The 13,581-nt window shown below is 39.5% G+C and overlaps 1 protein-coding gene across 1 annotated transcript in view; it reads left to right on the top strand.

Moving 5' to 3' along the window:
• The window catches only part of LOC118412187 (gamma-aminobutyric acid receptor subunit beta-1-like), a 22,262-nt gene extending 10,254 nt beyond the window's left edge, over positions 1 to 12,008 (top strand). The window contains exons 5-10 of the mRNA XM_035814906.1: positions 92 to 312; positions 795 to 877; positions 6,539 to 6,676; positions 8,020 to 8,172; positions 10,076 to 10,326; positions 11,055 to 12,008. Of these exons, the coding sequence (XP_035670799.1) occupies positions 92 to 312; positions 795 to 877; positions 6,539 to 6,676; positions 8,020 to 8,172; positions 10,076 to 10,326; positions 11,055 to 11,888 (1,680 nt within the window). The 3' untranslated portion in view covers positions 11,889 to 12,008. The remainder of the gene's footprint in view (positions 1 to 91; positions 313 to 794; positions 878 to 6,538; positions 6,677 to 8,019; positions 8,173 to 10,075; positions 10,327 to 11,054) is intronic.
• Positions 12,009 to 13,581: the final 1,573 nt, after the last annotated feature.

Below are 13,581 nucleotides of genomic sequence, written 5' to 3' on the forward strand. Positions count from 1 at the left end.
CCCCCCCCCCCCCCTACACACACACAAACAACAAAAATACGTCCTGATTGTTGGATGATTCTGATGTAAATACTGTTGTATCTACTGACAGGACTACACGATGACGATGGATTTATCCCAGAGTTGGCACGACGAGCGCCTTTCCTTCTCGGGGGAGGCCGAGTCGTATGATCTTGCCGACGACTATCTCAGTAAAGTTTGGGTGCCTGACACCTACTTTGTAAACGGGAAGCAGTCCTACTTCCACGAAATCACCGTGAAGAACAGGGCCATGACCATCTTCTCCAACGGGATGATTCAATACAACCTGCGGTAAACTTTCCTTTTAATGTATTGGTGCGATGTCTTATGTGAATGGAACTTTTTATGCAACTCAATTTCTACGTAGAGATATGCCGTGTGATGCCGACTGAAGAGACTTGATACGTTGACACAATATAAAGCTCAACTCAATAATTCCATCAGTACCCTGAAACCGGCACTTTCGAAAAAAAGAAGTGTTATCGAGGTATTCTCAAGAATGTCCTGAACATTTAATCCTGGATACTAGTATATAAAGTGTACATAGTTCAGGTGGTGCTGTGTTAGTAGATCTCTCACTGCCATTTACTGTTACTGTTAGTGTAGAATGTGAACGTATGGGCAGTAAACTACATTACATTGTGTCGGTATGCCACGCAACAGCGGATTCCATCGCAAGAAAGGCACAACCATCCATCCAGAATTCACTCCTTTTCTACCAAGCTAAGTGTATAATAGGCCATCATTACATTCCCCATCGATTTCAATTGCAGACTCACCACCGTTGCCAGTTGTATGATGAACATGATGAATTATCCAATGGACGTGCAGAACTGCAGCCTGGTGTTGGAAAGCTGTGAGTTTATGAATCTAATTTATTTTGCAAATTCGGAGAGGAAGTCGACATATGGCGCAGATTTGCCTTGATGGCTTTGATCATTAATTTCAAGCCTAATGGCATATATTAACAACGTTGCCGGCTTAAATGTTAAAGTTGAACTGATTTTATCAAAAATAAAATAATATGGCAAATATTCTCCATCAGCGTTCACACTACAATACATCTAGTCCTTTCCAAACGTTATAGCCAAGATATGCTTGAATACGTTATAAGTGATCCTATTAGACACAGAAAAAGCACAAAGTTCTTTGAGTTGTGTCTAATTTCCTTTCAGGTGAATGCAAGGAAGATTACGTTCCTTCTACTGGAAACTAATTAAAAGCTCCCGCAAAGCTTTGAAAAGATAATGGGTCCCAAAGATATGCCAAGATTTAACTAAGCTGTCCCGTAAAATATTTTCAAAGGGCCCAATCCTATAAAGCGCAAGCAAATGGATGCTATAAACTGTATAATCATATATTATAAAAGGATACAGATAAATAAATACATTGATATATGGATTGCAAATGGTACTAAAATGGTACTAAAAATGGTTTGACATTTAAATGAAAACGACCAAACTTGGCATATTACTTGATGCCCATGGGGTTGCTTGACTCATAATTGTGTGCTAAATTTAGATACATAGAACAAGTGTAAACATGAACGTCCACGTAAACATTGAAAAGGGAATAAACCTTAGAAAAACAATAACATGATTCTAAAAGCAATGAAAAGATATGGAAGGAACGGCACAAATCCCACCAGCTGCAGCCACAGTGACCTAGGTCGGCATGTGACTAATGTACCGGGGCTCCAGCAGAGCTGCGCAATGGGAAAACCCTGTAATTATTTTTAGACTATTACCATGGGGACGGGAATTCCTACACACAGCCATTATCTCACAATCATTTACCAGCAAGCATTCATTCATTCATACATAAACCATATATAACCTCGCTGCGAAGCGAACAAATCATGCTTTCGAATATATTATTCAAGTAGCAGCAAGTATAGCTTGCTTGTATGAATGGAGTTAAGGACATATGTGATATACAAAATATGTATAACAAAATGATATCTAAAATGTAAAACAGTTACAGTTATAATTGTACTAATGTTCGGGCGTTTGTTATAGTATTCTTCTCCCGTACTGGGCAAGACGAAACATCAATGATTCAATACACGAGACAAGCTCTATTACTCATTCAAGTGTTCAAAACGGCGATCTATAAAAGCACATTTTTATCCACCCGTATTATCATCCATCTTTCCCGCGCTATCCCCACAGCCAGATCGACAGTATTGTAACTAGGATTACGTGTAGTCGATATCTCAGGACCCACATGTGGCACGTGCACATCATTCCTAACCCAAGTCCACACATAAAAAAACTACCACTTCGTGACTTTCTTAAAGAATACAAATGAATGAGTCCAAAATGGAGTGGCTACAGCGTTGGCATTGATTCGTGTTGGAGTCAATACGATTACTGAGTATCTAGTGGTAGACAAGACTTGTAGAAGACTATTAACGGATGGTGAACAAGTATAGGGAATGAAGGTAACATGGTTATGGTACCTGGAAGACACAGTCGTATATTCCATCAACAACGATTCCAGTTGCCACTTACACAATGGCCAATATATGAGTCCTTCAAGTAAGTTCTAAACACCATCAAGTCTTAATAGATGGGGGTGTTAAAGTTAGACTTTATTCTTTAAACCCAAGTGAACCTGCACCGGAGGCACAGTAAGTTTGTTTCATACGGTCGTCACCATAGAGTGAAGTTTTCAAGTGACGTTCTTGCTGTGTCCGCCGCCTTGTTTGTGTCTAGTCTCTATTTAAATGTATTGCAGTGGAACGTTTATTAGTCTGTGACCAGAACCTCTGGTCGACAGACTTTTAGCTTTGTCAGGTTTTCGCGCGTTCGCAGCTGTATCTATATGTTCCCATTGTCTGAATTCTATATGGTTTGGCAGGTCCTCTGTACTGAGGTTGACGATGATGCACGTGATTTTTTTTTGCGGTAGGTGGTTTTATTATGGATGTTATAAAAATAGCACCCCTACAATTTGTTCGTCTTATGGTGTTTTGGCCCAGATCCTCTGCATGTGGGTCATGATGTAATCGGATATTGTCAAGCAGATGCGTGGTTTTATCTGATCGTCAAAGTTATTCGCGTTCGCATCTGTATTTGCATGTTCCCGTTGTTGCATACTTACGTTGTTTGGCAGGTCCTCTGTACTGAGGTTGACGATGATGCACGTGGGGTTTTTTGGCGGCAGGTGGTTTCATTATGGATGTTATAAAAATAACACCCCTACAAAATGTTCGTCTTCCGGTGTATTGGTCCAGATCCCCTGTATATGGGTCATGAGGTAATTGATATTGTCAAGCAGATACGTGGTTTTATCTGATCGTCAAAGTTAATTCGCGTCCGCACCTGTAACTGTATGTTCCCGTTGCCGCATACGTACGTTGTTTGGCAGGTCCTCTGCACTGAGGTTGATGATGATGCACGTTGTTTTTTTTCGCGGCTGCTGGTTTTATTATGGATGTATAAAAATATCACCCCTACAATTTGTTCGTCTTACGGTGTTTTGGTCCAGGGCCGCTTTGTGTGAGCCTTGCCAGAATTAGATATTGCAAGCAGATGCGTGGTTTTATCTGATCGTCAAAGTTATTCGCGTTCGCATCTGTAACTGTATGTTCCCGTTGTCGCATAAGTACGTTGTTTGGCAAGTCCTCTGCACTGAGGTTGACGATGATGCACGTTGTTTTTTTTCGCGGCAGTTGGTTTTATTATGGATGTATAAAAATATCACCCCTACAGTTTGTTCGTCTTGCGCGTACGGTGTTTTGGTCCAGGGCCGCTTTGACAGTTGTTCACCTTTCTCGAAATATTTTGGATTATGCTTTTACCATACACACAAGTTGACAGTTGTTGACCTTGCTCGAAATATGTGAACATCTGTGACCAGCTGTGACCAGCTGTGACCAGCTGTTCATGTTGTCAACGGCTGCGACCAGCTGGTCATGATATGTTTGACAACTTCGATCTACTTTGAATATGACAGTATCACCTAATTTTATGTAGCTGCGGGCCAATGGCCATTTACGTTTTTAAGGAACATGGTTGGTACTTTTATCATGATAATGCTGTCTTCATATATACTTGTACTTTCAGCCTCTTGTTATGGTTGTAATAATTTCAGAAATCCAAGTTTGCCAAGACTAGCCTAAATAGACAAAGCTGGGTGAACGCACTACACGATGAAGAGTGTAAGCCATATTAGAAATTATAAAATTACATCAAGGTCCTCCTTCCGTGCTTCATACTTATTACGTCCATAACAGAAACATGTTAGGACTTAGTGCGTTTGTCAGTCTGCCTGTCGGTCTTGTAGCACTTGTAGGTGTGTCTTCTGTGAATGTGCCTGTGTATTAGACCATTCGTTTACTTTTCGTCATCATAACTTTAGACTTTGACCACATGTTATCTCACAATCCATACCTGTTTAGGTCTTTAACATTAAGATTCACATGACACAGACATATTAAGTAACTTAAGATAAAACGATATAGTTAACACCGTGAAAAGAATCATTATAGGATATAAGCACAACGTCACACACCAAAGAAGACAAAACAAGCAACATATACCAGACCGACGTCACAGACTATGTTACCTACGGTCACTTGTTGACATTTAAAGATATTCTGACTCTCTCAAATAACGACTATTGAGGACGAGACAATATCAGAAAATGTTATATTGAGTCGCGATCCATCACAATCCTATGAGGACGCCAGCATGGTAGTGAAAACGCTTTTTACTTCCACTACTCTTGTTTGGCAAGACACACCGCTGAAAACAAAGAAGGCAGGAGACTGAACATTTAGGATCTATAAAAACATTATGACTGACAGCACATCGAAGTTATTGTATTATTTGAATATAAACGCTAAGTGATCAATAGTTGGTACATCCGAACAGAAACGTACTGTCTTATCTATTCGTATAGACACGTACTGTCTTATCTATATTTCAGCAGGTCTAACCTTTGGCATTATGTACACGTGGTGCCCTATATGTGCCATTATGTTACCCTGAGCTGCCTGCACCCACACCGCGGCAGCAGCTCCGGGGTAGTTATCCATCATCCCTGCCGCATGACTATGACTTACATTTTGTGCGTGACCTTACCAAATGGATTGGCGAAATCAATGCCAGTGTTTCCTGTCTGATCGACAATTTTTTACCGCAAAAATGGCAGAAACGATTTGTTATTTCTAGATTTCTTGGCAATTGTTAGATCATAGATTGATAAATTTGCCTTCTCTAGACACAATATTATGAGCATTATTCTATCATAGAGTAGATGAACAGATCTTGCAAAATGTTATGTGGATGCAGTTCAGAAAAGTCACTTTTTGGCGATCCTTACCTTGATATACGTGTTTTTGGTTCTAAAAAGTTTTTTCCACAAATAAACGTTTAAACATAGGATACCTTTTTGTCTTGAGTGGCTATGAAAAAAAAATTCTAGGGAATTTGATCATAATGATGATAATCTATACTGCATTTTATGATACAGGGTACGAAATTGAGCAAACCCTTACGGACGGTATTGTACAGCAAAATACATTTGCCTCTCCTTATGATATTTCCGGTTAGATTCATGGTCATATCGTCAAATCTCGTTCACATTTTATCAATCAAAAAGAAGGTTTGTTATCTTATAGTATATACCAATTCCTCAGCGCTGTTTGACCGTGAGCCACTGTGGACGCATTACCTTCTGAATGTCAATGAACCCTAACTAATAGCCCTGTCAGGCACTTTCCGGCTGACCATGTTAGGAACAGCTGTGCGTAAAATGATTTGATCACAATTAGACGGAACTATGCAGAATTCGCGTGAAGTACAACAACGATCTCAGGACTCAGGATTTCTATTCAAAACAGGAATGTAAGGAAATAGTTGTCATACAAATGCGGGAAGTCGCTTTCGGCAGTTTAGTCCCTATTACTATGTAACGATGTGCTAAACAAAGGACACTAACCATAAGTAACAAAAGAGATCAAATAAAATAAGGAAATTCAGGCGTCATCATCTCACCCTGTGCTATCTGCTATTATGTTCTGCTAGTGGGATTGTTGTCAAAATCAGTTTCAGTAATTGCTTCGATTTCCTATTCTAGCGTATTTAGAACGTGTCAACAAAATTAGCATGAAGAGAGAAATTTAGGTCTTGTTTCAACAATCATTTTTCTGTACACTGTAGTGGTAGGACCAACATGAGAGGCAATGAAAAGTTTGCAAACTTCATGAATGATAACTAGCTAATATCACTTTCTAGCTTTATAACTTCCCGTGCTTTTCCCAATAAAACTAATTTACTAAGATCACAAGAGCGACGAGTGTGCTTCCAGGGACAGAATATCCAAAAAAATCAATGTTTGCAACCGTCACAAAATCAATGTTTGAATTGTCACATGTAAACAATGTTGACTACAGGCTTCTTTCAAAAAGAAAAAAGGAAAGAACCGTAGGAAGAAAACGTCTTATATGAAGGACCTTTCATCTTCTGATGAATTCCAATCTTTCCCTGTTTTTAAAACCTTTTTTTAGACGGATACACGCTGAAAGACATCCGCCTGTACTGGAGACGCGGGAGGGATTCTATAACCGGACTGGCGGGGATACAGCTTCCAACCTTCGCTATTGTTGATTTCCAAACTTCCTCCGGGGCAAGTCAGCTCGATACAGGTACAAATTAGATTTGTAATTATCTCGCCATTAGCGATTACATTGTACTAATCGTTCGTTATACATCTATCATCGATTTCGTATTTGTGATTCATTAGTAGAGTCCATTCCGAGACACCATGAGGGTTTTTAGACAATAATTGTAATAAGTTGGAATCATTTTGAATAAAAGAATATTTAAGCCCCAACAATTATATTTTTTTTCAAAAAGATTAATATGGAATTTTGAATTCCTTTGAATACTTTGGAAACATTTTGAAAGAGATCACACAAAAATATCTTTATTTACAATCATTTTCAAACATCTGCAGGATTCTTTCACTTTTAGAAATATTTACAAAAAATGGTAAACCTTGCCAAATGGTAGAATTAATTTATTGCCCCATAAAAGTTAGCCCCTTTTGTCTGCCTGGTATATTTTTAGATTTCACTGATGGGCACTGGTTGGTTCTTTGTGGTAGGCCATTGACATGACACCCAACCGTACTTTGCAAGGATGTGTGAATTGCTTTCTTCCTAGCCCACTGACCCAATATTACAAATAATGGTAGAAAATGGTAAATAATGGCAAAATGCTGTTACCATAGTTTACAAACTGTTAGAAGTATTCTGTTCCACATCGTGAATATTTCAAAGGTTTTACAGACCGGGAAAATATTTAGAAAGTTCAAATAGCATTAGAAATATTTCAAAAGTATAAAATCTCCTGGACATATAATTGAAAACAATTAAAACCATTTGAAAATGATGACAATGGCAGGTCTCACGGTGACCTGGAATCGACTCTAAGATAAACACAATTCGTTATTGTAAACTTATGTCCGAAGTCTAATTGCAGGGAAACATGTAGGTTCGATAACAAAAATGGTACTGTAACAATTAAGCAAAGAAATGTCTGACTCTACATAGTATATTACTGGAAGTTGAATTGGCTTCTTCTGTTGGGAAGTGGTGACTAATGAATGGTACCGCGAATTAAAGAATAATGGCGTTGATGTGCTCAGCAATACTATATTTGGTCCTAATTGTTCCAAATCCGTTTTCATTACAAGAAAGAATAAAACAAGGTCAGTCTAAAAATACTCGACCTCAGACTTACGTAAAACATAAGCTTTTGCAATAGTGAGATTGAGTATTGGTACGGTTTACGTTTTCAATCTAACACACTAGGCAGTCGTTACTTCTCCTGTGGATTTTATTTTGGGTGAAACTTAGAAACCATCTTTGTATCTCTTATGCTTCAAACTAGGGTCGTCTTGTATAGGTTTCTACAATGAAATTCAAGACAGGAGAAATTTGCACTTTTCTGTTGGATTTTCACGGTGTTCTTGTCACACCCTCAGGAGCCTTTCCAAGAGTTGTACTGAATTTCCAGATGCACAGAGACGTGGGGCAGGTCATCTTCCTGATATACGTGCCGTGTATGCTGCTCGTCAGCCTCTCGTGGGTCGCCTTCTGGATCGATTATAAAGTCGTCGTCGGTAGAGTCGTTCTCGGTGAGTCAAAGTTCAATACTTCTGTCGCACAAGCAAATGTAATATCCGATATACCGCGTCACCGCCAAAATCGGTAGCTAAAAGACTACACAACAGAAGACCACACGGTCTGAAATGTAATCTGTCATGTCTTTTTCTGTTCACATTGGTATGCAAATTCCCATAACTTATTCAATTTCATTTATGATTTCGACTTATATGAGGATTAACGTTGTACAATTGACTTGCCTTATTTTGTCTTAGTTGAATTGCGTTATTATCTGCCGATTCTTGCTGTGTCATAATTTATTTGATTTTATATTGTTATCATTTATTGTTATGTATGTACGGGGTTTCCCCCCAGGGATCTTTGAAAAGCGCCGACAAGACGACATGTACCCCTGGATAAATAAGAATAAACAAACAAACACATAATCCTCCCCTGAAACAATTGGTAAATGTATTTTTTACCATATATGTAATGATATATGTTAATGACCCTTACCTCCCCCAAGACCTCAATGAAAAGCGACCTGCAGACCGATTTGAGCTCCTCATGAATGAATAAAGGTTCAGGCAAAGAAAAAATTACACTAAGTCTTGATCATGCATTCAGTAGCTCTGCCATGCAACTTTTCTCGATACGTGTGTTGGGTTATTCTTTGTGCAGAGCTTCCGCATTCCTTATACAGAAGGTCGACGTCCTTAAGTCACCATCTTAAATGTAACCCCTCGCACCATTGCCGAGCAGAATTTGGACCTTAGTCATTCGCAAGTGAAGAGGAATGCTTAAGCATGGTATGAAAGTATTCTAAGCAATCGGGTACTACGGAGTTACGAAGAAAATCGGTGAAACATTCCATCCAATTGTTCATCTTTTTGTTGCAAAACAATTGAATTCGTTCACGATATATAAGTCTCACTGACAATGCCACTGCATTGGCTACTATCTATCTATCGCCTTTATTTGCACAATGAAGATTTATATGCAGCTGTTATGTGTGCACCCACAGCAATAAAAGGCCATAGTATTGAACTTGGCCATCTGCCGCATGACCTTCATTATAGCTAATCAAGGAAGCAGACGCCGTGACAACGATCGCCTTCTTGTTTTTACACCCTCCTTTAAATTGCTCCTTCCTTGCGGTCGTATTTTCGAGATTCACTCAAGGAAAATAGCTCCCTAATTATCTCCAAATGGCGGAGGGATAATTGGATCAGCTGTGAAGGATTGGTGGATTATGCCAACATCAAGGAAACAATCAAATTTGATGTATAACGTTATAACTAGGGCTTATACCCGATACTTTTAGATCTGCAAAACAGATATAGATCTAACTGAATTCAGTAAAACATGGGTATGTGTATGTATGTGTACCCTCTCTTCCCCCTCTCTCTCTCTGCATCGATATATATATATATATATATATATATCTGTCTATGCTTCTCTCTCTCTCCCTTTATATATGTACATGTATGTATGTATGTGATGTCATTTGTATTATCTTTCTCTCTGTCTGCTGGGCTAGCCATTTGTTATAACCACAGACCGGTTAAACAGCCCTGTATGTGCGTGCTAACAGTCAAAGCATGCAATATTTAGATAATTGTAAACAATTTATTATGTATTGTGTGCACGTGTGTGTGTTTGTGTATGTGTTTGTTTGTATGTTTATTTGTTTGTTTCTGGATAGTGTTCAGCACCAAGGAGAGGTATGTTCAATCTTATCTCTTTCTTTTTGTCTGCCTTTCTCTATCTCCATCGTTGTCTCTCTGCATCTGCCTGTATCTGTCTAGCCCTCGTCCCTTCTTCCTCTTGACGTGCTAGTTTTTGTGGTCAATGAGCAGTGCCTGTATAGGATGGTACAACACAGTCAATTGTTTTGTCTCTAGCGCCTTTTATACAAACCCATTTTCTCCATAGGTATGGAAACGTTCCTAGCCCTTCTCACGTTTATAACGGGAGTGCGGAAGGGACTACCCAAGGTTGCCTACATCCACACGGTAGACATCTACCACCTGGTGTGTATGGTGTTCGTCTGCGCGACGCTGATACAGTACGCCGTGGTCAACTTCAAGTACTACAGGCCAAGAAAGAAGGCGACAAAGTCACGATGGCGGAGCGCTATGGCTCGACGGGACAATCGCTGTAACGTGGGTCGGCACATGGACAAGGTTGGGTTGTATGGGAGTCTAAACTGTATCTTTTGTCAGACATTTTATCACTTTGCTGATGAAACTTCACACCGTGTGATATAAGAAAGCAACGACCTTCCTAAGAAGCATTTTGTAAAAGCCATAATATTTCAGCAGGTAGGCATAATATTTCATGTCGTTCCTTTTGTAAGTCCAAAGTTTCACACATAATGTCTTTAGTATGCCTGCACATATTTGCAAAGCATAAGGTGCTTTACTTTTAAAAGCACATATTTTACTGCCTTACCGTTTGCAGCTAATGTCTTTGATTCCGGTGTCGACACAATGTAGGAAGGATCAGGAGGCACAGTTGTAAATGGGGGTTGCCTAGCATAGGAAACTGTAAAATTGATCATTGTAAAGTCTATAATCGTCGCACACACAAATGGTACCTTGATAAAGAGCATAAAAGAATACATCGGCAAAGCTATATCGTAGCCAGGCTAAAACAGTTCTGTGAATAAAAGCGACACATTAAAATAGATAACCCCTTTTGGGCACTAACTTGATTGGTAAGTTTTTGTATAAATCAACTACTTATGGGAAATGGTTGATTTAGTTTTTAAGTCGTTTTCGTTTTAGATAAAGTACTTCTATGTTGAATACTATTATGTTAAGGTGGTATCTTATAATACATGTGATATAAAGTTGATACAGATAGCAATTCACCTATTCAGGACATTTTGTTGCTGTGTTTTCTCATCCAGGCGGGGATCATCGAGTTACTAAAGATGTCATCGTTGATGCTCAATCGCAAGCTTGCCAAGAACGTCAAACATTCCTTTGCAAAGATAAGACGGTCCCACACGGCACCTTGCCTGTCGTCGTTTGTACGAGACCAGACCACCTTCCCAAAACAAGCTCTTGATTTGCAGCTGAAGAAATCCCCCACAGGTCCGCTATATTTCACCGACGGCGAATCTGCGGAGTCAAATAACGTGCTCGGGACAGGTGGCGCCATTCGCGACAGCAGACTTCTGTCCAGTAGATACTATTGTGGTAGCATGAGCGGCAGCGAGCCGAGGATGCTGCTCCGCAGGAGATGGAGAAGACACAGAACAGACAGCGAGAACACGTCGGACGAAGAAGTTAAAAGAAAAAGCTCGTCCAGCGTGTTGTTCAAAACGGACACGGCCAACAACAGTCCCAAAGTGCAGCACCATAATAGATACAGACATAGAAGCAATAGCGACACGACTGCGGAAGGACCGAAGCTAAGACTTGAGGAAACTCTGAAGCCAACGTTTGCACGTTTCACAAGCGATGGTGACATACAGGCCTGCCCGCCAGTGTCAGACAAAAAGAAAGATGGAGAACAAAGCTACAGAGAGAAGAAAGATAGGCCAGGAACTCACGTGCAAAATGGGACAGTACACAACCTGCTTGTGGAATGGGAGAACGAAGCAGTGCGAACAACTTACATCCACTCAGAGAAGCGACACAGAAAAGTCAACGCTATAGACTACCACTGTCGTTTCATTTTCCCTCTTTTGTTTGTAACGTTTAACTTAGTCTACTGGTTACGTATCTCTACTTCATGAGAGAAAGAAACAACACCATAGATTCATAATCGTATATCCTAAATTTACTGCCTAGACTAGAAGTAATGAATGTGCACTGGGTGCCTGAAGATGTCATGTATATCAAAACGGGCATGGAAAAGGGTGGGTTTGATAATCTATTGGGGGGTGGGGTGGGGGGTGGTGGTACAGAAAAGAGCTGTGTGCATCAATGTGTAGCAAACACATACGCCCAACTATATCATATAGAACGCCTTTGACTTTAAACATTTGTATGAAACCGGTAGTTGGTGCCAAAGCGCCCTCTGTTGAATTATGCGATATTGCAAGACGCTTGCAAAATTGTCCGTGATCCGAGACAAACCATTTACAAATACAAGTTTCCTGTACATTATTGATTAGAGATAAACTGAGAAGAGTACATGCATCTTATTTTTTAATGTGACTTTAATACATGAAACGAGGTACTAGTACTTAAGGTGATGAAATTAGACAGGAGAACAATTATGTACAAGTAGATATGAATGGGTTAACCCTATTCAGACCGGGGGGGGGGGGGGGGCTTTTGAGGCCCGCGCCAACTTCGATGTCCTATAACGCCAGAACGCCTTATGCTAAAGCCACCAAATTTGGTGAGTTTTCCTAAAATATTGTTGGTAACAATTTTACGAAGTTTGACAAATTTTCCATTTTTTAGTGTTGCCATGGCAACCGTTTGCTGACAGGCAGTTTTGCCAAAAATCACTATTTTTGGTTCTAACAATGTATTTTTCACATTTATTTGCTATATTACTGCTATTTTGTTACACATATAAAATCTTATATTATTTAGCATATCTTTCATAATTATATATGCATAAATTATGCTAATTTGATGACGTCATCAGCCCAAAATCCAAGATGGCGGACAGTATGGCCAGATCAAGAATAACAAGCTAATTATCCCTTAAAATTTGTAACTACCTGGTATTTTTTCATCAAAAACCATCTAAATGAATGGATTTAGTCTATTTCCATTGCCCTTTGTGATTATTTGTTGCAAAAAAAGTAGTTTTAAAAATTCAAGGTAGTGGATGTAATATGGCGGAGCCTAACTCGTATCTTAGATGTGCATGACGTCATTTTATGACGTCATTATGACGTCATCGATGTTGCTATTGGCAATACAAGTCGTAATAAACATTAATATTCTGTTATCTGCACTTGTTGTTACATTTATGTAGTATAACTTGAAGTTGTCTGAGAATACCCTTTTTTCATGGGTCCGGCCAATATAATCAAATTGATGACGTCATAATTACGTCATCTTACGTTAACGTAACGTCAAACGTGAAATACTCGTCAGATATTTTGTCGATATCATGTCCTGAAATTTTGGTAGCCCTACGGCACGTCGTTCAAGAGTTAGAGGACTTAGAAGTGGAGGGCCTCGAAAGCCCCCCCCGGTCCAGGGATGACCAAAAAAGCCCGGTCTGAATAGGGTTAAGGAAAACATTTCAAGCTTATATATTGCCTTCTAGGATTCGCTCACAAAAACTTGAAATGATATCCACCATGAATCACGGTTAAGTGCATTACCATACTCTTATTGATGTAAAGAAATATCCTAGCTTACGACTTGTTTAAGGTAATGAATGCAAATTGCAATAATACAGTGAAGCGCTAGGAGACGCACTTCCCTTCATGACGAAATCAGTATAATTTGTATGAGTAT

This window comes from Branchiostoma floridae, chromosome 3 (genome assembly GCF_000003815.2).
Source record: "Branchiostoma floridae strain S238N-H82 chromosome 3, Bfl_VNyyK, whole genome shotgun sequence".
Lineage (NCBI taxonomy): Eukaryota > Metazoa > Chordata > Leptocardii > Amphioxiformes > Branchiostomatidae > Branchiostoma > Branchiostoma floridae.